The sequence below is a fragment of the Lynx rufus genome, unplaced genomic scaffold (genome assembly GCF_022079265.1).
Source record: "Lynx rufus isolate CCGP_SWC_20201006 ecotype Redwood Valley unplaced genomic scaffold, mLynRuf1.p SCAF_8, whole genome shotgun sequence".
In the NCBI taxonomy this organism is placed as follows: Eukaryota; Metazoa; Chordata; class Mammalia; order Carnivora; family Felidae; genus Lynx; species Lynx rufus.
In genome coordinates, this window is record NW_025814896.1 from 52,079,832 (window position 1) to 52,107,289 (window position 27,458).

Genomic DNA, 27,458 nt, shown 5'->3' on the forward strand with positions numbered 1-27,458 from the left:
CAAAGTTGCAGGATATAAAATCAATGCACAGAAATCGGTTGCATTCCTATAAACCACCAATGAAGCAACAGAAAGAAATCAAGGAATTGATCCCATTTACAATTGCACCAAAACCCATAAAATACCTAGGAAAAAAATCTAACCAAAGAGGTGAAAAATCTATACACTGAAAGCTATAGAAAGCTTATGAAACAAATTGAAGAAGACACACAAAAAAATGGAAAAATATTCCATGCTCCTGGATAGGAAGAACAAATATTGTTAAAATGTCAATACTACCCAAAGCAATCTACATGTTCAATGCAATACCTATCAAAACAACACCAGTATTCTTCACAGAGCTAGAACAAACAATCCTACAATTTGTATGGAACCACAAAAGACCCCGAATAGCCAAAGCAATCTTGAAAAAGGAAACCAAAGCAGGAGGCATCACAATCCCACACTTCAAGCTGTATTACAAAGCTGTAATCATCAAGACAGTATGGTACTATCACAAAAACAGACACTCAGATCAATGGAACAGAATACAGAACCCAGAAATGGATCCAAAATCATATGGCCAACTAATTTTTGACAAAGCAGGAAAGAATGTCCAATGGAATAAAGACACTCTCTTCAGCAAGTGGTGCTGGGAAAACTGGACAGCGACATGCAGAACAATGAACCTGGACCACTTTGTTGCACCATACACAAAAATAAACTCAAAATGGGGCACCTGGGTGGCTCAGTCAGTTGAGTGTCCAACTTTGACTCAGGTCACGATCTCGTGGTCTGTGAGTTCAAGCCCCATGTTGGGCTCTGTGCTGACAGCTCAGTATCTGGAGCCTGCTTCAGATTCTGTGTCTCCCTCTCTCTCTGCCCCTCCCCCGCTCATGCTCTCTCTCTCTCTCTCTCTCTCTCTCTCTCTCTGTCAAACATAAACATTAAAAAAAAAAAACACTCAAAATGGATGAAAGACCTAAATGTGAGGTGGGAAGCCATCAAAATCCTCAAGGAGAAAGCAAGCAAAAACCTCTTTTACCTTGGCCATAGCAACCTCTTACTCAACATGTCTCTGGAGGAAGGGAAGCAAAAGCAAAAGTGAATTATTGGGACCTCATTAAAATAAAAAGCTTCTGCACAATAAAGGAAACAATCAGCAAAACTCAAAGGCAACCAATGGGATGGGAGGAGATATCTGCAAACGACATATCAGTTAAAGGGTTAGTATCCAAAATCTATAAACAACTTATCAAACTCAACAGCCAAAAACCAAATAATCCTGTGAAGAAATGGGCAAAAGGCACAAATAGACACTTCTCCAAGGAAGACATTCAGATGGCCAACCGACACATGAAAACATGCTCAACATTACTCATCATCAGGGAAATACAAATCAAAACCACAATGAGATACTACCTCATACCTGTCAGAATGGCTAACATTAACAACTCAGGCAACAACAGATGTTGGAGAGGATGCGGGAAAGAGGATCTCTTTTGCACTGCTGGTGGAAATGCAAACTGGCGCAGCCACTCTGGAAAACAGGATGGAGGTTCCTCAAAAAATTAAAAGTAGAACTACCCTACAACCCAGCAATTGCACTACTAGGTATTTACCCAAAGGATACAGATATGCTGTTTCGAAGGGGCACATGCACCCCAATGTTTATAGCAGCACTATCAACAATAGCCAAAGTATGGAAAGAGCCCAAATGTCCATCGATGGATGAATGGATAAAGAAGATGTGGTGTATATATATACAATGGAGTGTTACTCGGCAATCAAAAGAATGAAATCTTGCCATTTGCAACTACATGGATGGAACTAGAGGGTATTATGCTAAAAGAAATTAGAGAAAAACAAGTATCATATGACTTCACTCATATGATGACTTTAAGAAACAAAACAGATGAACACAAGGGAAGGGAAGCAAAAACAATAATAAAAACAGGGAGGGGGACAAAACATAACAGAGTCTTTAATATGGAGAACAAACAGTGGGTTACTAGAGGCATTGTGGGGGTGGGGGAGGGCTAAATGGATAAGGGGCATTAAGAAATCTACTCCTGAAATCATTGTCACACTATATGCTAATTTGGATATAACTTAAAAAAATAAACTAAATTAAAAAAAAAAAGGCTTGATTCTTAATGGAGTGACTCACCCAGGCACCCCAGTAATATATCTTAATTAAGGTATGTACATTGGTTTTTTGGGGGGGTGGGGGATATGATGCTATTCCATACCTAAATGGCTACAATATGGTGTAAACATAACTTTTATATGCACTAGGAAACCAAAAAGTTTAGGATTCAGTTTATTGCAATATTCACTTTACTGCAATCTCTTTGCCGGCCTGCAATCTCCTCTATATATAAAATAAGTAGCTGAACTAGAGGAGCAGTTCCTAATTCAGTGACTCATGCCATCTTTTTATAATAAACATTTTATACAACATTTTAAACAGTTCCTTTAAAACACAAAGGAAAGGGCGCCTGGGTTGCAGTGGCTCAGTCAGGTTAAGTGTCTGACTTTGGCTCAGGTCATGATCTCTAGGTTTGTGGGTTTGAGCCCCATGTCAGGCTCTGTGCTGAAAGTTCAGAGCCTGGAGCCTGCTTCATATCCTAACCACTAGCACCTGTGAATGTGCTAGTGCTTAGGATGAAAAGGCAAAGGCTTTGCAGATGTGACTAAATTAAGGATCGTGAGATGGGGAGAGATAGTTCCTACAGATAGTAAATGATCTGCCTGTGAATGCATCTTCCATATGCAAACCAACCAATCTACAGCCCATGCCCCCCAATCATCTCTTGTGTGGTATTACACTTCAGACCACTATCCACCTGCTCTAATCACTCTCAGGACAGGTACCAACCCCTGTGCCCCGGTACCCACAGAAATTATTCAAAATAGCCAATCCTAAACCCGCTTATTCTGCCTTGCCCATACCTTCCCAGGGGAAGCCAAATAAAGGTTCTTGTTCACAGTTCCCTGCCTTTCCCTCCTCTGCCTGCTGACTGACCTAGGTGCTTCCTGTGTGGCCCCCTACAAATGGTGTGCCCGTTTCGATTAGCCACTGTAAGTACAGGGGCACCTGGATGCCTCAGTCGGTTAGGAGTATGACTTCAGCTCAGGTCCTGATCTCATGGTGTGTGAGTTTGAGCCCAGTGTCAGGCTCTCTGCTGTCAGCGCAGAGCTGCTTCAGATCCTCTGTCTCCCTCTCTCTCTGCCCCTCCCCACTCGCTAAAATAAACATTAAAAAAAAAAAAAGACTGTTAAGTATAAAGGATCTTTTTAATGGCAGTCACCTCCTGATCTGTTTGTTGGATTCAACATACCTGAATAATAAAGAAATCATTTTACATATTAAATGTGACCTAGGAGGCAGATATTAATGATGTAGCCACAAGCCAAGGAATGCTACCTGCTACCAGAAGCTGGAAGAGATAAGAAGCAGACTGTCCCCTAGAGGCTCTGAAGAAAGCATGGCCCTGTCAATGCTTTGATTCTGGCCCAGTGAAACTGATGTCAGACTTCTGGCTTCCAGAACCGTGAGAGAATAAATTTCTGTTGTGTGAAGGACCAGGTCTGTGGTAATTTGTTACAGCAGCCATAGAAAACTTATACAACTAGTAACATGTCCACATCCCAGAGCTTTACACATAAAGTACACTTTACACATAAAGTAAAATAGAAAGAAATAAAACTCATTATTCAATTGTTACAGTAAACATAAATGCTAATATTCAGTCTAGAATTTTGAATGGGTATCATAAATGAGACAGGTTATTTTCTTTTGTGATGCAAACAAAATCAGCAGTACAGTATAAGAAAAACATCCCATGACTAAATGTAGTTTATTTTAGTAATCTAAAGATGGTATAAAGTCACCATTTTAATTCCCTCTATTGATCACATGATCCTTTTTTGATATATCAAACTCCATAAATACTAAAAATTCATTTGACAAAATTCAACACGCACTCTGTAGATGAATGTTTTCTTAAAATGAGAAGACGTATGTATTTCAACCCAAGCCAGCAACATTTTGCTGAATGAAACAACACTAGGAACATTCTCATTAAAATGAGGACTACTGGGGCGCCTGGGTGGCTCAGTCGGTTAAACTTCCAACTTCGGCTCAGGTCATGATCTCATGGTTGGTGAGTTTGAGCCCCATCTCGGGGTCTGGGCTGACAGCTCAGAGCCTGGAACCTGCTTCAGATTCTGTGTCTCCCTCTCTCAGCCCCTCCCTCACTCATGCTCTCTCTCTCAAAAATAAACATAAAAAAATTTTTTTAATAAATAAAATAAAATGAGGACTATGATGAAAATGTTTACTACCATTGCCATTATTTATCATTGTACTAAAGGTGACTGGGTGTCAATGAGACAAGGCAAAATAAAATTATAAAGATTGTTAAGGAAGAGATAAATTATTTACAGATAATATGACTGTATATCTGGAGAAACCAAAAGAATGGAATGAAAACCATTACAAACAATTAGAGAATGCAGATAAACTTTAAATACTCTAAAATAGACTTTCTAAACAAAGGGGGAAAGACAGTTTGTGGAATAAAGGGTGGGTAGCCATCTAGAAAAATAGTTTAATCCATAACACCTCATAGCTTTCACTAAGATAAACTGTAAATGAATCAGAGATCGGTGCGTGTGCATGTACATATGTCAGGTAAGCATTAGAGGGTACAATAAAATGGAGTAAGGGGGATAAGGAAAGTGCATGGGGCTCAGTTACATAGAACAAAGAAGGACCCTCTGAGGATGTGATATTGGAGCAGGGACCCAAAGGCATGGAGGTAAGCAAGCCTTGCCACTATCTGGTTGAAAAGTATTGCAGGTGGGAGGATCAGCTGCAAAGACCACTGAGGAAGGAGCAAGTCTGACAATTGGTGAAAGTGGTAAGACATGAACTGAAAAAGACAGCCAGAGGCCAGACCTTAACAGGCCTTGTGGATCATTTCAAGAATCTCACCTTTTATCTACAACAAGAAGCTACTTGGGGAGTTCTTACACTTATGTTTTTCAAGGGAGTGACATACACTTTGGTGGAGGCACAGAGAATGCAGCGAGAAGAGTAGCAAGGGGGGAAGCAAGGAAATCAGTGAGAAACTACTGCAGTAGTTCACATAAGATATGATAGTTTGGCAATGGATGGTAGTAAGAATCATAAAAGTACCAGAAAAAAGCAAAAACACACAAGAATTCTATTTTAAACCACAAAACACAGAAGGATTAGCTAAAATCTATAAAAGAACAGAAAATCTGACCTGATTAACCAAGACTCAAAGTAAGATTAAACTTTTTCCTTTCTTAATAATTTGTCTTAAAAGATATAAAGGCAATCTCCAACTCTGATTTTCTAACAATGGCACAAACACTGAAATGGCCATTTCAGTTTCACATATCCAGAAATCAGTCACTGTTCTCTCAATGATCAGCAGACTCAAATATCAAGAGGATAAATAGGTCTTTGAAGAGGGACAGAGGAGGATATAAAGGTGTGCTACTAATACCATTTTGGACTTCTCAAGAAACTACATTTCTGTAACATTATGGTGTCTGGATTTAAATGAAGCTTATAAACAATTATTTTAAACTACAACAAATTCAGATGTTGAAAACAGTTTACATGTTGCTTCGGTAGCTGAATCTGCCTTGGGAATAACCTAAACCAAGGTGTTTTTGTTTTTGTTGTTTGTTTCTTTATTTTTGAGAGAAAGACAGAGCGTGAGTGGGGAGGGGCAGAGAGAGAGGGAGACACAGAATCTGAAGCAGGCTCCAGGGTCTGAGGTGTCAGTACAGAGCCCAACGTGGGGCCTGAACTCATGAACCATGAGATCGTGACCTGAGCAGAAGTCAGACACTTCAGCCAGTCGCCCCCTAAACCAAGTTCTGACTGTTATTTTCTTATAGTGTTGTCTTAATTTTAGTACAATTTCAAACATTGTTGTTCACTCTGATGACTGTTGTTCACATTTGATGACTAAAACCCAAAAATTTAAAACAGGCTCAAACAGATATTTGTACACCTACATTCTTGGTAGCATTATTCACAATAGGCAAAGTTGAAAGCAAGCCAGGTGTCCATCAATGGGTTAATTGATAAAATGTAGCATAACCATCCATACAATGGAATATTATTTAGCCTTTAAAAAGGAAGGATATTTTGACACATGAGGACATTAAGCTAAGTGATTTTCAATCCCAAAAAGACAAATACTGTATGACTCTACCTATGTGAAGTACCTACAGTAGTCAAATTCATAAATACAAAGTGAAATGGTGGGTGCCCAGGGCTAGGGGGAGGGGGAAATGGGGAGTTAGTGGGTACAGATTATCAGCTGGGGAAAATGAAACAATTCTGAAGATGGCTGGAGATGGATGGCTGCACAACAATGTGAATGTACTTAACACTAACAAACTATATACTTAAAAATGGTTAAGATGGCAAATTTTATGATATATGTATTTTACAATTAAAAAACTATTTCAAAGAAAATGAACTAAAACTGATATGTAAGTGGCATTTTGGAAATGCTTTAGAAAAGAGAAAAAAAAAACCTGCTTTTCACCTGTCCCTGATTAAACTTGAAATAAGATGTCTACAGAGGCAGTCCTCAGCCTCCAAACATTATATCTGGAAACCCCCCAGACTACCTCCTGTACTTAGACTGCTGTGCAACAACCACTGAGAAGCTCAGAAAGCCAAAGTTTCCATGTCAGCAGCACTGCTGTCTTAGCTGGGCAAATGGGCTACCTTCACCCATTCAATGCACTATACTGAGTAGCAGGTAGATGGATTTAGGAGTAGGGAAAGAAGGAGCAAAGAGCTGAAGTGGTAGGGAGGATGGAGTCACATAAAGAAAAGGGTATGGGGTGTAAGAGCTGCCTGAATTATCCATATCACCATACCCACCTATATACTCAATTCTTACGTCTCTGAACTACGAATTATTAGAAAAAATCATTTTGTAAAACATAAACAACAAAGTAAATGAATAAACAATTTTGTAACTGCCTTTTTGACTTCTCTGTTCTTTTTCTTTTGTTATTTTACCTACTTTTTACTCCATGTCATTCTCACAATCTGATAAATTTTCTTTTGATCCAACAATTCTACTTCCTAGGTATCTATTCTTCTTTCTAGGTATCTATACAATTCAAATAAGCTCCCACATGTGCAAATTTGTTTTTGTATAAAGAAGCACTGTTTGCATTAGTAAAAGCCTAGACAACCCAAATATCTGTGAAAATTAATAAAAGGAAATCTCATTTTAAATGGGGTCAGAAGGCCAGCAGAGGGCGCTCTCATGCCCTAACACTTGTGATCAATTGCAGACCCAACAGAAAGAGATATACCTTGCACATGGATACTACTTTACTAAGCCAGGAGGTGGAAGAAAGGTTTCCTCCTTCCACAGCAAAAGCCCAGCCAAGGAGAAATGGTCACAACTCAGTAAATGAAAGCCCCTTTACTTCCAACTCCCAGTTTACTCAGATGAGCTTTTTGTTTATAACAGCCCTCCCACCCATCCACCCTCCCAACCCCCCAACCACCACCACCACTTTCTTGTATTCAGAGGAGAGCTTTCCTCTCCTTTGTTCTCTGGTCTTGCCTGTGGTTGTCTGGTAGCTTGTTTGTTCTGTATTTCAATTCTCTGCTGTTACCAAATAAACCCATTTTTGCTGATAGAATTAACTGGTAGTTTTATTTTTTAAGGTTAACACATCTATCAATGGTCATCTTAAATGAGTAAGTTTTCATTGAAGAAACTCTTTATGTACTAATACAAGATCTCTAAGATGTATTTTTCATAACACATATAGTATGTTAACATTCTTTTGAAAAAAATGAAGGAGTAAGAACTGGCATGTGTGTGTGTATGTAGAGAGACATGGTACACCTATGAAATAATTTGGAAAAAGCTAGCTAAATTGCTTTCTCAAAGGAAGGAAAAGAAGACTTTTCACTTTTGTACCTTTGAAATGATTAGCTATGTGAATGTGTTATCTTTTAAACAATAAATGCAGTGTTGAAAAAAAACCCTTAAGTTAAATACCCAGAGAACTTTTATTTAAAAAAAATAAATAAAAATAGTATATTCATTATCTGTACATTTAATTATTTATTTGATTTCTTCTTGGCTTCCTCTATCATACTAATTGGCAGGTGGGATTTTACTCCCTAACATACACACTGGTTTCTTTTGTTGTCACAAAATATTGAAACAAGTTTCCTCAAGACAGGCTATATATAAAATAAACCTAAACCTGACCAAAAAAGGGCTCATTGTCATCTAGCGTTACACTAGGAAATCCAGGCTTAGATCTAAAAAAAAAAAAAAAAAAAAAAAAAGATTCTCTTATAGTGTCAGACTAGAAAATGGAAACATCATTAAAGCAATTATGCAACTTATAATATACCTATGAATCTGACAGCATTCAGACCACTATCAAATGTAGAGCTACATGTGAACATCAACTGACTCTTAAGTAGACTTCAAAAGGTCATGCAAGGGTCTACTAGGTTAGTTCCCTGTGCCACATATCCCTCATGGGGCTGGCCACAAACTACTTGAAAGCTCTTTGACGGTGGGATGGAAGACCAATGAATTGATTTTCTTATCAAATTTCATACAAACTTCCCACAAGAAATGTCTTAATAAATGGTAACAATAATAAATGAATATTACATAAATACATAGTACATGAATATAATGAAAATAAGCAAAAATAAGGGCTATGCAGAAATATACCCAAAAAAGGTTCATAATATGACATTCAACAAAGTGGAATAGAAAGGGAAAGCTTCAGGAGTTCTGGGTTTTTTAATTTTTAAGTTTATTTATTTATTGGGGGATGCAGAGAGAAAAGGGGAGAGAATATCAAGCGGGCCCCATGTTGTCAGCACAGGGCCTTATACAAGGCTTGATCTCACAAACTGTAAGGTCATGACCTTAGCTGAAACAAACAGACACTTAACCAAATGAGCCACCCAGGATATTCCCAGGGGAACAAAAGTCCCCACGTCTCACTAATGGGCAACAAGGCCCTTCTGAACAAGTGCCAGACCCCATCTTCTGATTCTTCTACTACTCTGCTTCAGCTACACTGACTTCCCTGCTGTGTCTTGAAAATATCATACCTAATAACTAATACCTACCCTAATGTCTTTACTCTAGCGGTTCCTGATCCCTAGAATAGTTTCCCGAACCTCTGCATGGCTAACTCACTTACCATTTTTATAATTCTATGATAGTAGTATTATTATCATCCCAAGTATACCAGGAATTTGACAAAAGTCAAGTAGACAAGAAGTTCCACGTTGACAGGGACTTACTTATCTTGTTCTCTGCTGTATCCCTAAGTGCCCCACTCAGTGCCAGGGATAAATGTGCAGTCTACAGACAGATATTTGTTGAATGAAATAAATCTGTATTTTCTAATCTTTCTATAATGAATATGCATTTCTTATAAAACAAAGTATGCATATTATGATTGCAACTATGTAAAAAAAAACACATATCAGGCAATTTGCAAACTATGTGTTATCAAGGTGGTGGAATTAAGAGGGGTGTCAAATTCTTTTAGACTTAAAAAATTATTATATATTCTTCAGTTATTAAAAACAAATCTTCCTATGGTGTTTTGTTATAGAGAACATTCTTTCATTTGAAAGCTTTTAACGGAGAAAACAGGTTATATGCATGAGGGATTCATGACTAGAAACATGGGTGTGTGCATACTAAGTTGGTACACTATTGGAAATATCACATATATCATTTCATTGAAATTACCCTTGCTTTAATCTCCTTAAGAATAAAAACATAATAGAATGACAGCAAGAAGGGAAGAAATATTGCCCAAATCAAGAAAAATCAAACTGCCAATCAAAAATAGCACCAAACTAAAAAATATAAACACATAATTTCTAGATCCATAGAACAAATTTAATGCATGTAGCATAGTCCAAAGTATTTGATAATTCTGTGCTATCTTTATTATATTTTTTACACATATTCACAATTTAAACAAACTCAAGTATATTTTTTTGCAAAATACCCTAATATTTTCCTGTATTTTGGTATTTTAGACAGATAAACAGAGACTGATACAACTAAATGTACACTAGAATTTAACCATGCTAAACAATGAAAAAGAAAAGAAATACCCAACATCATAAAAATTGTTCATGGAAAAAAAGAGAGAAAGTAATATTCATATGAAGTAAATGTAGGTATCTTCGGATAGTAAGACTTTTTTTCTAGCTTGTAGTTTTCCAATTTTCTATTATTTTTGTAATAAAAATAAACTTCAAAAAGTATCTGCAAAATATACTCAAAAACATTATTGCAATTCAAGTGTTAAATGGTAGCATGTTATCTTAGACAAGGCAGTTTTTAGCCACAAAACAGAGTGAACTAAATAATACAAATACAACCTTAAATCCCTCTATTTAAACTAAGTCTGGGGGCGCCTGGGTGGCGCAGTCGGTTAAGCGTCCGACTTCAGCCAGGTCACGATCTCGCGGTCCGTGAGTTCGAGCCCCGCGTCGGGCTCTGGGCTGATGGCTCGGAGCCTGGAGCCTGTTTCCGATTCTGTGTCTCCCTCTCTCTCTGCCCCTCCCCCGTTCATGCTCTGTCTCTCTCTGTCCCAAAATAAATAAAAACGTTGAAAAAAAAAATTTAAACTAAGTCTGACAAGAAAAGGAAAGTGTTCTTTGAAATAAAATAAGACTCAAGTTCTTACCCAGCTAAACCCAGGTAAATGAATAATAGCTTTTAGCCACTGACAGGAAAAAGAAAAAAAGAAACCACAAAGTAATTTTCTAAAAGCAACATTACTAAGTTATTATATGATATACACTCACACCCAAAAGAGATATTATCAGAAGCACTCAATCTTAAAAAAAAAAAAAGTATTCATAACATGTGTTGAGGTAAATCAATGTACCGATCTCAATTTATACTCAAAGAAATGCATTTTAAAATAGATCTAGGGGTGCCTGGGTGGCTCAATCGGTTAAGTGTTTGACTTTGGCTCAGGTCATGATCTCACAGTCTGTGAGTTTGAGTCCCTCTGTGCTAACAGCTCAGAGCCTGGAGATGCTTCAGATTCCGTGTCTCCCTCTCTCTCTGCCCCTCCCCGGCTCGTGCTCTCTCTCTCTCAAAAATAAACATACATTTAAAAATCTTAAATAAAATAGATCTAGATTTTAGAAAATGCATTTTACCAGCTTTCAAAAAACAGTAAATACTTAAATAGCATAGCATTTCTCATATCTGAAAAGATGAATCTGGGGGAAGAGCACGAGGGTACAAGAGAAAAACCATCAACTATAGCAATACAAACTATATCGTGGCTTAATATGAAATATCAAGTAGAGATGGAGTATCCTATTGCTCCTCAAACTACTGTGGGTCAGCACCAGTCTGAGATTTCCAATCCAGCACAGAGAATATAACACACTTTAACAAAATACGGTTTAAAATAGTTAAACAAAGAGGCTATTACACTGAAGAGCTCTCATGGTACCCTACCTAAACAAATCAAATTCTAAAGCAGTCAATGTGCTTCAATCTAAGAAAACAAAACCCAAGAAAAACTACTCATCAACAGTCAACTAGATTTTCTCAAATCTAGGAAAATGAACCTCAAGAAAAACTATCATCACGGCCAATTAACTAAATTTTCCCAAACAAAGCAAACATTTAAGTTAAAACCAATTAAATAATTTTTTTGTTTTGTTTCCCTGTCTTTTCTATTAAAACCTCTGCCCTAGGCCCCACAGGCAGAGCACATGTAATCATTTCAGATTTGGTGCTCCCCACTAGAATTGGTGTTTGCTCAAATAAACTATTAAGATTTATCTTTTTACAATACCATTAAAAAACACTAGAAATGAAATAAAACAAACATACAAAATAAGGGTCCAAATGTATTTTTTAAATGTTTATTTATTTATTTTTGTATAAGCAGGGGAGGGGGAGAGAGAGAGAGAGAGAGAGAGAGAGAGAGAGAGAGAGAATCCCAAGCAGGCTCTGCAACAGCGCCGTCAGCGCAGAGCCCAGCACGGCACTCAATCTCACCAACTCTGAGGTCATGACCTGAGCTGAAATCAGGATGGACCTAAGCCAACCAGGCACCTCACAAGTCCAAATGTTTTAAATTATTATTGAGTTTGGCATACAATTAGTAACTTGACAACTACTACACAGGTTTTGAACACTATTTCTATACTAACCTGTGTTAGAGAACCAGTACTAAGCACTTTGAGTACTCCCAGGCTAGAGCTTGGTCCACTGACACCTTCCTCCAGCCTTTCTCCAAAGCCCAAAATGGACACTGAAGGAAGCCATAATGTTCAGCAAGTACTGCAAACACAACACTTGAAATATGTCATCATATTGGCACAGAGCCCAACACGGGGCTAGAACCCATGAACCATGAGATGAACCAGAGCTGAAGTCGAATGCCTAACCAATTGAGCCACCCAGGCACCCCAAAGGTTTACTCATTTCTAACCTTCCAACAGTTTCCCATCACTAAAAATGACATGTCTTTCTAGCACTCCGCATAAGAAATTGTTTTACTTACTCAATTTGAACAAGAAAGGATAACGCTGGATTTGAGAATAATTTGAACAAAGGAAAACATGAGTGAATGAACTGAACATCTGTTGACTTTTTATCTACTATATTTCTCCAAATATGAATGTTACAGCGCCATAAAGTCATTTTACCCAAGTAGGCCCACTATTTCATAAAATTATATTTAGTTTTCCTTTGGATGCTAGATTTCATCTCTGTTAGAAATGTTCACACAGATTTGTTTCTAATAAACAGACATTTGCCTCTGGTAAAATTTTTGTTCTCTTCATTAAGAAAAATCCTGTGAAACTTAACTGTAAATCTACCCACTTTAAACAAGTAATCTTGGGTGGCTGTGTCTCATTTTACTAATTTTTCACTTTTTCGCTCTATACCTTACATTAGTTAATCAAGATACAAAACCCTGAGATTACTTATCTAGGTAGCTAGACACCCAATAGTCAAAAATGGCTAAAAATATTAAATATGTCAGAGAAGACTTGACATTTCGCAGCAGGAAAAAAGCCTCTGGAAAACCTAATTACAGTGCAACAGTAGAATTGTACCTTGTTACATCTAGAATCAGACCTGGTTTCAAGTCTAAGTCCTACCTCTGCCTCACTGTGGAACCATGGACAAGTTACCTAATTTTTCCAGGCCTCAGTTTTTCTATACAGGCCCTTCACAGGGATGTTGTAAAGGAAAAAACGAGAAAGTATACAAAGTGAATTGAAAATGTGAAGCCATACACTGAATGTACCTAGTTAGAAATATAACTATGGTTTATATCCAGCTCTTAGGAAATCGCCCACAAGCAGCATCAAGTTCCACAGACTGCTTACTATCACACTGAGCAATGGCTTTCCAATTTTAGTTTCCACCTTCTGAAAGGCATAAACATTTCATTTTTAGAAGTACTGTAGAAGGAAAAAGGAATAGGGAAGAGGAAAAACTAAAGTGAAAAAGAATTACTGAGGCAAAATGGTTGCTTGTTACAAGTCAAGGGGTTACTTGAGTTTCAAAGAGCAATACCAACCAAAGCAAATGAAAATATTTATGTTCAACATCCCCATATATATCAGGGCTAAATTAGGAACCATCAAAATAGTAAGTTTGAAGAACTTGTTATGCCAATATAAAAACCAAAAAGGTCAAATAAATCCACAGGCTACAAATGTTACAAATATGCATGAAAAAGAGTACCCATATATATAGATGAGTGCTCCCCCAACCCCCAAACTCCAACAAAAACAGTAAGGTTGAAGAGGCAATGAGTAGCTTTGTCATTACTCTCACTTTAGATGGAGATACACTTGAACATCTCACTCCCTCTGAGCAAACAGAGAATACAGGGTTACATATGTCAGAATGATTAGATGGGAGAACAGACAGGGAAGCTCAAAAACATGACTAACAATGCAGAATATATCTATATAACTGAAACGACTGAATATTGGAAATTGTGCTTAGTGGAAATCTAGACACATAACTCCTAGTAATGTTATTAATGACTCTACTATACAGCTGCCAAAAGTACATTTAACCATTTCTATTATAAAATACAGTATGTCTAGGTAGAGTTATACACTCAGAACACATGAGGAGAATCATCTTACTGTCCTTTCTTTGTGTATCTAAAAACTTTAAAACTTACTAGATTCCACTGTCATCTGAAGCAAACTATCAATGACATTGGAGAGGAGTCCTTTACTGGATATTCTTAGATGATTTAGTATTACTGGAACAGCTTGATACTCCAAAAACAAGATTTTTCCTTCATCTGTCTTCAAGTCTAAACACAGAGAATCAAACGCCTGAGCCAGGTAGTCAGCTGAAAAAAAAATACATAAAATCAACTGCTGTTATCAGTCAGGAGTGTAGTTGGTAATCAAAAAAAATAAAATAAAATAAAAAGAAAATACCATCACTTAAATTCAAAAGGGAAAAAATAGATTTGAGGAGGAGAAGATGGCGGCGTAGGAGGACACTGGGCTCACCGCGTCCTGCTGATCACTTAGATTGCACCTACACCTGACTAAATAACCCAGAAAACTGCCAAAAGACTAGCAGAACGGATTCTCTGGAGCCAAGAGCAGACGAAGAAGGTAGAAGGGCGGAGAGGCAGTGAGCTCTACACGGACTGACGGTAGGGAGCCGGGGCGGAGGGGCAGCCCTCCAGCCAAGCAGAGGCCCCGAGTCTGGCTTGCAAAAGCAGAGGGGCCGGAGGGAGTATGTTCAGAGAGCAAGCGGAACTTAACATCTGCTCAGAGAGCCGGAGGGCTGGAGGACAACAGGAGGGAGAGTTGTTGAGCCCCGGACAACAGAGCTCAGCTTGGCTGGAAACAAAGGTGCTCGCCAGTGCCATCTCCCTTGCCCATCCCCCAGCCAAAATCCCAAAGGGAAGCAGTTCCTGCCAGGGAACTTCCTTGCACCTCGCAAACACCCAACGTTGTGCTTCTGCGGATCCATCCATCGGGTCTGACTCCCTCCCGGTGCCGCAGGGCCCCTGCGGAAGCAGATCACCGAAGGATAAGCGAGCTGAGCCTGCCATTCCCGCCCCTGTGCACCTTACCAATCCACCCCAGCTAATACACCAGATCCCCAGCACCACAAGCCTGGCAGTGTGCAAGTAGCCCAGAAGGGCCACGCCACCCCCCAGTGAACCCCGCTCCTAGGAGAGGGGAAGAGAAGGCACACACCAGTCTGACTGTGGCCCCAGCAGTGGGGTGAGGGCAGACATCAGGTCTCACTGCGGCCACGCCCACCAACGCAAGTTATTCAAGACAGCACAGGGGAAGTGCCCTGCAGGTCCGCACCATTCCAGGGAATATCCAAAATGACAAAACGGAAGAATTCCCCTCAAAAGAATCTCCAGAAAATAACAACAGCTAATGAACTGATCAAAAGGATTTAAACAATATAACAGAAAGTGAATTTAGAATAATAGTCATGAAATTAATCGCTGGGCTTGAAAACAGTATAGAGGACAGCAGAAAATCTCTTGCTACAGAGATCAAGGGACTAAGGGACAGTCAGGAGGAGCTAAAAAATGCTATTAATGAGCTGCAAAATAAAATGGAGATGACCACGGATCAGATTGAAGATGCAGAGGAGAAAATAGGTGAACTAGAGATAAAATTATGGCAAAACAGGAAGCTGAGAAAAAGAGAGAGAAAAAAATCCAGGAGTATGAGGAGAGAATTAGAGAACTAAGTGATGCACTAAAGAGATATAATCTATGCATAATTGGTATCCCAGAGGAGGAAGAGAGAGGGAAAGGTGTTGAAGGTGTACTTGAACAAATCATAGCTGAGAACTTCCCTGATATGGGGAGGCAAAAAGGCATTGAAATCCAAGAGGCACAGAGAACTCCCTTCAGACGTAACTTGAATCGATCTTCTGCATGACATATCATAGTGAAACTGGCAAAACACAAGGATAAAGAGAAAATTCTGAAAGCAGCTAGGGATAAACGTGCCCTCACATATAAAGGGAGACCTATAAGACTCATGACCGATCTCTCTACTGAAACTAGGCAGGCCAGAAAGGAATGGGAGGAAATCTTTAATGTGATGAACAGAAAAATATGCAGCCGAGAATCCTTTATCCAGCAAGTCTGTCATTCAGAATGGAAGGAGAGATAAAGGTCTTCCCAAACAAAAACTGAAGGAATTCGTCACCACTAAACCAGCCCTACAAGAGATCCTAAGGGGGATCCTGTGAGACAAAGTACCAGAGATATTGCTACAAGCATGAAACCTACAGACATCACAATGACTCTAAACCCATATCTTTCTATAATAACACTGAACGTAAATGGACTAAATGTGCCAACCAAAAGGCATAGGGTATCAGAATGGATAAAAAAACAAGACCCATCTATTTGCTGTCTACAAGAGACTCATTTTAGACCGGAGGACACTTTCAGATTGAAAGTGAGGGGAGGGAGAACTATCATACTACTGGAAGTCAGAAGAAAGCTGGTGTAGCCATACTTATATCAGACAAACTAGACTTTAAATTAAAGGCTGTAACAAGAGATGAAGAAGGGCATTATACAATAATTACAGGGTCTATCCATGAAGAAGAACTAACAATTATAAATGTCTATGTGCCAACTACGGGAGCCCCCAAATATATAAAACAATTACTCACAAACATAAGCAACCTTATTGATAAGATGCGGTAATTGCAGGGGACTTTAACACTCCACTTACAGCAATGGATAGATCATCTAGACACACAGTCAATAAAGAAAAAAGGGCCCTGAATGATACATTGGATCAGATGGACTTGACAGATATATTTAGAACTCTGCATCCCAAAACAACAGAATATACTTTCTTCTCAAGTGCACATGCAACATTCTCCAAGATAGATCACATACAGGGTCACAAAACAGTATACAAGAATTGAGATCATACCATGCATACTTTCAGACCACAATGCGATGAAGCTTGAAATCAACCCCAGGAAAAAGTCTGGAAAACCTCCAAAAGCATGGAGGTTAAAGAACACCCTACTAAAGAATGAATGGGTCAAGCAGGCAATTAGAGAAGAAATTAAAAAATATATGGAAACAAACAAAAATGAAAACGAAACGAAAATGAAAATACAACAATCCAAACGCTTTGGGATGCAGCAAAGGCAGTCCTGAGAGGAAAATACATTGCAATCCAGGCCTATCTCAAGAAACAAGAAACATCCCAAATACAAAATCTAACAGCACACCTAAAGGAAATAGAACAGCAAAGACAGCCTAAACCCAGCAGAAGAAGAGAAGTAATAAAGATCAGAGCAGAAATAAACAATATAGAATCTAAAAACACTGTAGAGCAGATCAATGAAACCAAGAGTTGGTTTTTTGAAAAAATAAACAAAATTGATAAACCTCTAGCCAGGCTTCTCAAAAAGAAAAGGGAGATGACCCAAATAGATAAAATCATGAATGAAAATGAAATTGTTACAACCAATCCCTCAGAGATACAAGCAATTATCAGGGAATACTATGAAAAATTATATGCCAACAAACTGGACAACCTGGAAGAAATGGACAAATTCCTAAACACCCACACTCTTCCAAAACTCAATCAGGAGGAAAGAGAAAGCTTGAACAGACCCATAACCAGCCAAGAAATTGAATCAGTTATCAAAAATCTCCCAACAAATAAGAGTCCAGGACCAGATGGCTTCCCAGGGGAGTTTTACCAGACGTTTAAAGCAGAGCTAATACCTATCCTTCTCAAGCTATTCTAAAAAATAGAAAGGGAAGGAAAACTTCCAGACTCATTCTATGAAGCCAGTATTACTTTGAATCCTAAACCAGACAGAGACCCAGTAAAAAAAAAGAGAACTACAGGCCAATATCCCTGATGAATATGGATGCAAAAATTCTCAATAAGATACTAGCAAATCGAATTCAACGGCATATAAAAAGAATTATTCACCATGATCAAGTGGGATTCATTCCTGGGATGCAGGGCTGGTTCAACATTCACAAATCAATCAACGTGATACATCACATTAATAAAAGAAAAGATAAGAACCATATGATCCTGTCAATCGATGCAGAAAAGGCCTTTGACAAAATTCAGCAACATTTCTTAATAAAAACCCTCGAGAAAGTCGGGATAGAAGGAACATACTCAAATATCATAAAAACCATTTATGAAAAGCCCACAGCTAACATCATCCTCAATGGGGAAAAACTCAGAGCTTTTTCCCTGAGATCAGGAACAGAACAGGGATGTCCACTCTCACTGCTGTTGTTTAACACAGTGTTGGAAGTGCTAGCATCAGCAGTCAGACAACAAAAGGAAATCAAAGGCATCAAAATTGGCAAAGATGAAGTCAAGCTTTCACTTTTTGCAGATGACATGATATTATACATGGAAAATCCGATAGACTCCACCAGAAGTCTGCTAGAACTGATACATGAATTCAGCAAAGTTGCAGGATACAAAATCAATGTCCAGAAATCAGTTGCATTCTTATACACTAACAATGAAGCAACAGAAAGACAACTAAAGAAACTGATCCCATTCACAATTGCACCAAGAAGCATAAAATACCTAGGAATAAATCTAACCAAAGATGTAATTGATCTGTATGCTGAAAACTATAGAAACCTTATGAAGGATATTGAAGAAGATATAAAGAAATGGAAAAACATTCCCTGCTCATGGATTGGAAGAATAAATATTGTCAAAATGTCAATACTACCCAAAGCTATCTACACATTCAATGCAATCCCAATCAAAATTGCACCAGCATTCTTCTCAAAACTAGAACAAGCAATCCTAAAATTCATATGGAACCACAAATGACCCCGAATAGCCAAAGGAATTTTGAAGAAGAAGACCAAAGCAGGAGGCATCACAATCCCAGACTTTAGCCTCTACTACAAAGCTGTCATCATCAAGACAGCATGGTATTGGCACAAAAACAGACACATAGACCAATGGAATAGAATACAAACCCCAGAACTAGACCCACAAATGTATGGCCAACTAATCTTTGACAAAGCAGGAAAGAACATCCAATGGAAATAAGACAGTCTCTTTAACAAATGGCGCTGGGAGAACTGGACAGCAACATGCAGAAGATTGAAACTAGACCACTTTCTCACACCATTCACAAAAATAAACTCAAAATGGATAAAGGACCTGAATGTGATACAGGAAACCATCAAAACCCTAGAGGAGAAAGCAGGAAAAGACCTCTCTGACCTCAGCCGTAGCAATCTCTTACTTGACACATCTCCAAAGGCAAGGGAATTAAAAGCAAAAATGAACTACTGGGACCTCATGAAGATAAAAAGCTTCCGCACAGCAAAGGAAACAACCAACGAAACTAAAAGGCAACCAACGGAATGGGAAAAGATGCTTGCAAATGACATATCGGACAAAGGGCTAGTATCCAAAATCTATAAAGAGCTCACCCAACTCCACACCCAAAAAACAAATAATCCAGTGTAGAAATGGGCATAGAACATGAATAGACACTTCTCTAAAGAAGACATCCGGATGGCCAACAGGCACATGAAAAGATGATCAACGTTGCTCCTCATCAGGGAAATACAAATCAAAACCACACTCAGATACCACCTCACGCCAGTCAGAGTGGCCAAAATGAACAAATCAGGAGACTATAGATGCTGGAGAGGATGTGGAGAAACAGGAACCCTCTTGAACTGTTGGTAAGAATGCAAACTGGTGCAGCCGCTCTGGAAAACAGTGTGGACGTTCCTCACAAAATTAAAAATAGACCTACCCTATGACCCAGCAGTAGCACTGCTAGGAATTTACCCAAGGGATACAGGAGTGCTGATGCATAGGGGCACTTGTACCCCAATGTTTATAGCAGCACTCTCAATAGCCAAATTATGGAATGAGCCTAAATGTCCATCAACTGATGAATGGATAAAGAAATTGTGGTTTATATACACAATGGAGTACTATGTGGCAATGAGAAAGAATGAAATATGGCCCTTTGTAGCAACGTGGATGGAACTGGCGAGTGTTATGCTAAGTGAAATAAGCCATACAGAGAAAGACAGATACCATATGTTTTCACTCTTATGTGGATCCTGAGAAACTTAACAGAAACCCATGGGGGAGGGGAAGGAATAAAAAAAGAGGTTAGAGTGGGAGAGAGCCAAAGCATAAGAGACTATTAAAAACTGAGAACAAACTGAGGGTTGATGGGGGGTGGGAGGGAGGGGAGGGTAGGTGATAGGTATTGAGGAGGGCACCTTTTGGGATGAGCACTGGGTGTTGTATAGAAACCAATGTGACAATAAATTATCCAAAAAAAAAAAAAGAAAGAAAATGGATATTTGAAAAAAAAAAAAAAAAGGGTAACAATAATTAAATGACCAGAGATTGCTGCTAAATTTAGAATCTGTTAGGATTCAAATGCTTCCAAGGAAGAAGAAAGAGGAATTACACTATGATAGGGTAAATTTCCTTCATATTTTAACACCGAATTAATAATAATATCTATTTCTTTTTATTATAACAGCTGATGTTTAATAGTAAACACCACAAGTAATGTTTATTTTCAATATCTGATAACTACCATATGCTTCCAAATCTTAAAACAGAGCCCTATGTAGGGCTCAAACTCACAACCTGTGAGATCATGACCTGATCTGAAGTCGGACATTCAACCGACTGAGCCACTCAAGTGCGCCTAGAGATTGTGGTTTTTATCGCTATGTATTTACTTACTTCAAAATGTAACTTTATGCAAACTTTTAAAGGACTATTTTTGTCTCTTAATAAAGATTAAACAGCCACTGAAAGACTTCAGAAGACTGAATATGCTTTGGTGTTTTACTTTTTTGTGATATACCTGCCATTAACACAGTAAAGTTTTCTCAAGGCCAATATTATGATGACACCCACTAGATCAGACTCCCTGGAACTCTCCTAAAGATGTTCTACAGATGACTGGGAAGCTTGCAAAGCCGGAACTGAGACTAATTTAACCAGAATCAATGCAAATGAGATAGTAAGATACTTATATTGTTATACTTCAATACACCAAACAACCCAATCAGTACTCTTACAACAATTTTACATTGCACTTTTAAATGTATAAGAATATTTCAGTTGCCTAAACTCAATATACTATTGAAAGAAAAAAAAACTGTTCATGCTGTTCAAATACTAGTGAGTTTTCTCCTGAGATTTGTTTAAAGAAGGCTCAAGAGTACTTTGAAAATATGAACAGAAAATATGACAGAATCTATCCATTAAAATTTACTGTCTTCGGGGCACCTGGGTAGCTCAGTTGGTTGAACACCCGACTTTGGCTCAGATCATGACCTGGTGGTTTTGAGTGCAAGCCCCACATAGAGCTTGCTGATGTCAGCTCAGAGCTTGCTTTAGATCCTCTGTCCCCCTCGCTCTGTCCCTCCCCCACTTATTCTCTCTTTTTTTTCTCTCAGAGATAAACATTTAAAAAAATTTACTGTCTTCTGGCTGATGTGTTACATTTCATATTTGCTGCATCAGTTTACATACACTAAAGATGTAATTTAAGATCCTAATTATTAAGAATAAGAAGCTGAGATAACCTGTGTGAAATACCTATGAAAGAATTGAAATACATACACATTAAAATACATATGAAAGAATTTTGAGAAATTAAAATCTGTGCCTCTAGATCAATGTATAGTACACTCTATTCTTCCTTTCAGAATTTAATTCAAGGAACACTGCCATTATTGTACTTAATTTTTGTAATTTAACAAAATAAAACACTGTAAATTAATGTGTATTTAGGTTAAGCAAAGTTGCTAGATTCTGTTCATATTTGTCTTATTTAGAAACTTACCATTATTTAGCAAAAACTCAGGCAGAAGAGTACAGATGAATCCTGAACTCAATTCTTCACAAAAACAGAAGTTTTTATCATAGTGCCACCTACTGTATTTGACACAGACTTCACTTCTAATTAATACATCATCTGAGATTAAATAGGCTAATTGCTACATGATGCAGCAAATTTGTAAATTTAAAAAATTGTCCTTTATTGAATTTGGGGAGAGGAATAGTATTTGGTTATATTTAAAAAAATTTTTTTTAATGTTTATTTATTTTCGAAGGAGAGAAAGACAGAGCGTGACCAGGGGCATGGCTCAAACTCACAAGCTGAGACAGCATAACCCGAGCCAAAGTTGGACACTTAACCGAAGAGTCACCCAGGCGCTGCTATTTGGTTATATTTTTTAGGTTGCCTTAAGTGAAAATTAAATTCTTATTTTAATTTCCCTAATAGTGAAGATTGTCTAAAATCAAGAAAAAATTAACTTTAGGAGTATTTAAAGAAATTTGAGTTATCAATTGTACCAAAGCTGGTTGTTGTTTTAAGTAAGCAACTAAGTATTTGGTGGTTTATTATGAACCAACAGAAATCTAATGCAGTCTAACAGACCTCAATTCTGATCTCAAATAAAACCAACTCTTAGATGTTAAACAAAAATGCTTATGATGATGATAGCAGCTAGCACTTACTATATGCCAGACTCTTTACTAAACCTTCATATTAATTCTCATTTGTTTTTCAAAAAATTGTGGTGAAACACAGAAAAGGGACATGCCCAATGTCACATAGCTGGTGATGGGACTGAGACCCAAATGTTAGTTATCTGACTGCAAAACTGAAGTTCTTAACTACCACACTGTTCCTGTTATCTGAGAATGGCAATAATGCCTTACATTTCTTTGGGCCTAAAGTATAAATAACTACATAGTTTATAAATATATAAATCTGCATAAGTAAAATAAATATGCATAATATATAAATCTGCCAAGTGTTGAGAAGGGCAGTACAGCAGAACTAGCTCTGATGCACACAACTAAAGAGAAGAGAGAGTATATTTAATTAGTAAGACCAGAAATTTGTTCCTAAAATAGTTCTATCGGGTAAGATTCTTTTTTTATATATGTTTTTTAAATGTTTATTTTTGAGAGAGAGAGAAAGAGAAACAGAGAGAGACAGAGTGAGAGCGGGGGAGGGGGAGAGAGAGGGAGACCCAGAATCTAAAGCAGGCTTCAGGCTCTGAGCTGTCAGCACAGAGCCCAATGCAGGGCTCGAAACCATGAAGATCCCGACCTGAGCCAAAGCTGGATGCTTAACTATCAGGTAAGATTCTTACTACCGCTTTCAGTTCTCATATCTTTATACTGATGAAATTAATGTGTACCGCAAGTTTTATTAATTAAAATGTTTTACATTGATTCCCACATCTGCATACTTAAATCTGTTAATGACACACAACATTCTACTGTCCTCATGATGATATTGTTAAAGGCCTGATTACTTAGGGTCAAGAAAAGATCTGGCTCCCTTACAAGTGCCTGACCCTCCATTTGCTCTTCTGTAAAAATGACAATACTCTCTATTTCCTAAGGTTACTGCTAGGAAAAAAATTGAAAAAAAATGAATGATTACAAAAATGCCAACAACAGTACAAGAACTCCTGTCCTTCACTACTTTAATTATGGATTTGTCAATTATTTATCCTTTATCATTATTACAAACAGCACATTAACCCCTTTGAACTTTTTCCCTTTTGAATTATTTCCTTGCAGTAAATCTTATTAAAGGTTATGATACATTTTGGTGACTCCTATAAGCAGAATGCACTTCAGAAATGGTTAAGTTACAATACAATCAAAATTGTACCTGTTTCGACTCTTAACTATAGAGAACAAACTGATGGTTACCAAAGGGGAGGTGGGTGGGGGGATAGGTGAAATAGGTGATGAGGATTAAGGAGTGCACTTGTCTTTTGAGCACTGGGTGATGTATTGAAGTGTTGAATCACTGTATTGTACACCTGAAACTAATAGAACACTGTATTTTAACTAACTGGAATTAAAATGAAAAGTTAGGGGCGCCTGGGTGGCTCAGTTGGTTAAGCATCCAACTTCAGCTCAGGTCATGGTCTTCCGGTTGGTGGGTTTGAGTCCTGCATCAGGCTCTGTGCTGACAGCTCAGACCCTATAGCCTGCTTCAGATTCTGTCTCCCTCTCTATCTGTCCCTCCCCAGCTTGTGCTCTCTCCCAAAAATTAACTTAACGGGCACCTGGGTGGCTCAGTTGGTTAAGCATCCGACTCCAGCTCAGGTCATGATCTTGTGGTTCATGAGTTTAAGCCCCACATCGGGCTCTGTACTGACAGCTCAGAGACTGTAGCCTGCTTCAGATTCTGTGTCTCCCTCTCTCTCTGCCCCTCCCCTGCTCGTGCTCTGTGTTTTTCTCTCTCTCTCTCTCAAAAATGAATGAAGATTAAAAAATAATAAACTTTAAAAAATTATATAAAAACAATAAAAACTTAAAAAACCCGTATTTCCCAAGACAGTTTTGATTTTATATTTAAATTGTAATATTTATATAAATATTACATATTAATCTTACAAGTGAACTATTGTAATTTGAAGTGCTGCATATTGAAATACTATATTATTAAAGTCAAATATACATGCATTTTACCAGTATACTTTTCGCTGGCAATGACTAAAATTGTACCTATTTCTTCTCAGCAATACATTATATTCAATCATTTTATTTTTCTGAGTGTAATGGAGAGGTTATATCTTACAGTTATATTTTATTTCAGAGAATCAGTGTAGCACAGTAAGAATGCAGACTTACCCTCTTTATGTCTCAATTTTCTCATTTATAAAATTGAGATGTTAATACTGACATCTCATAACCTTGTTATAAGGTTTAAATGAGTTACTATATGTAAAGTGCTTAGCCTGTAACATAGTAAGTGCTATGTAAGTATTATTATTTCTTTGATTGTCTCAGGAGCACTTGATCTTAGGAAGTCACACAAAGGGTCAAGAGGGTGGGCTCTAGAAATGGAGAGAGGTGAGCTGAACCAGACTGCCAAATACTGGCTGTGTGGCCGTGACACAATTATCTAACCTCTATAAACTAGTAACAACTAATATGGGAACAATAATATTCAGAGACAATCTATAAAGGGCTTAGCATTATAGGGTTAATCACACCCAGTATTATTTATCTTTTTGAACAACATATTTGCACTATCCAGTCAATGGAAACCAAGTATCTTACAGATCTATATATATTTGGGTACCAAGTATTTATTATTATGTATATTAACCAACACATTTATCTATTTTTGTCTTTACTTTTTATACTAAATTTATCAATCTTGTAAGGGATACTTTTCTTTTATAAATAGGAAATAATCTTCTTACCAGAGTTAAGACAAGTATTCTAAGTTTTTCCTATGTGTAAATTTTTAGTTCTCCCAAAGTTTGCTGTAGCGCACCATAAGACAGGTATATCTTTTATTTTGCTCTACACTTAATAATCATTTCTCCTAATTTTATTTAATACATGTCATCTCTTTCCTTTTCTGGTTCTTCTACCTGGCTTGCTTTGCTGATCCACCAACTGCCTTTCAACCCTCAGCCTACTGAACTTGTAGAGCACCAGACAATGAAGACAAAAACCACAAGATCAAAAAGAAATAGTTCATCAGCTCTAGAATAGGATACCGATGTGAATTTCACCTTTCAGCCACTCACTTTTCTTAACATTAATCTTCTCTCCTTGAAAGTGTTCTTCAGGATAATGTCAACCTTCATAAGGCATTACACTGGTGCTTTATAAACTGTAGGACAGTGTTTCCCAAGTTGTTCTCAGAAAATTAGTGCTATATATCACTCTTCCGAAAGGATTTGGAGATTAAATAAGTTTGGGAAATATTGCATATAGTATATTTGAGTTTTAGTGATTCATAAAACCCACTGATAATGAAATTAAAGTATTGGCATTATTAAATTTTAGTTATCCTCAAATTTCTCAAAGGTTTTTAACTACAGACCACAACTCTCTGTTTTTTGAGTCACATCTATTATTTAACCCACAGAGCTGCTTTTCCATGACACAGACTGCTATGATGTTCTAGGAAAACATGCAGATGTCTTTTAAAGTAATAATCGAAGTATCTGGGGCCCTCTCTAGGTTCTCACTCTACTTCCTATGGAAGTTCGCAGAGTTCTTAAGTCTCTCAAAGCTTCCACTGGAAAAATAATTTTTAATTTCAAAAAATGAATTCTGAACTATACACCTAGAAAAATGGTATAAAAGATGCATATGTTAGGGCACCTGGGTGGCTCAGCGTCTGACTTTGGCTCAAGTCATGATCTCATGGTTATGGGTTCAAGCCCCACACTGGGCTCTCTGCTGTCAGCGCTGAGACTGCTTCAGATCCTCTGTCTCCTCCTCTGCCCCTCCCTAGCTCATGTACTCACTCTCTCTTTCTCTCTCTCTCAAAGATAAACATAAAAAAAAAAAGACGCACATGTTGGATTTCCACATAGACCTAGCAGCTCTTAATATTTTGTCATAAACACTTCTATTAAAAAAGAAATAAATTGTTATAGAAAAAAGTGAATTGAACAAAAACTAACCCCGGATGTGTTTGTCACATGGAAAATTAGGGATAGTTTTACAACTTTAGGAAAACATATTTGTTGCTTTATGTGCTTTGTCAGTTAATCAAAATTAGGAGAGAATCATGGGTGGTAAGTTTTATACACCATAAGGCAATATATAACTTTTTAAAAAAAGTTTATTTATTTTTGAGAGAGACAGAGACAGAATGCAAGTGGGTTAGGGGCAGAGAGAGAGGGAGACACAGAATCTGAAGCAGGCTCCAGGCTCTGAGCTGTCAGCACAGAGCCCAATGCGGGGCTCGAACTCACAAGCTGTGAGATCATGACCTGAGCCGAAGTTGGATGCTCAACCGACTGAGCTATTGATTAGATTTTTAATAACATACCCAACTTATTTTCAGTTAATCATACTCATTCTGCCTGTTTTGTAATGACTTAACTGATTTTTGAATTTTGATTCCAGCTCTCAAATCTTGTCTGATGCCAAATTAGACCTAACATTATTTTCAATCATCAATTTATATACAAATACTTCTGGAATCTCCTATGGGATTCTTAAAAACAGCTTTAAGATATATTTCTAAGTGAATTCTGAGTGATTTCTCAGATATTTCTTTAAAAAATTTTTTTAAACCATTTCAGAATCAGAAAAAAACACCTAAACAAATAATTTTTCAAATTAAACAAACAGCATAAATTGTGTATTCACACATTTAGATGAAAGATAATAAACTTATACAGTTCTTAGTTTCTTAAAATAAATTAATGGGGAGTTTTGTCTAATTTTTCAACTTTCATTTTATATACTAAAGATTATACTTAAAAATATACACACTTTTCAGAAGTTATTAGCTTAGAAATTGGACAAAACTCATAACAAAAACAAACAAGACAGTTATGAGGTGACG

At 37.6% G+C, this 27,458-nt stretch overlaps 1 protein-coding gene across 2 annotated transcripts in view; it reads right to left on the reverse strand.

Annotated features, from left to right (window-relative positions):
* Window positions 1-27,458, reverse strand: part of CCDC138 (coiled-coil domain containing 138) — a 141,860-nt gene that overhangs the window by 30,184 nt on the left and 84,218 nt on the right. For both annotated transcript variants that reach the window (XM_047069863.1, XM_047069862.1), the window contains one exon: window positions 14,254-14,430. In XM_047069863.1, coding sequence (XP_046925819.1) covers window positions 14,254-14,430 — 177 coding nt within the window. The remainder of the gene's footprint in view (window positions 1-14,253; window positions 14,431-27,458) is intronic.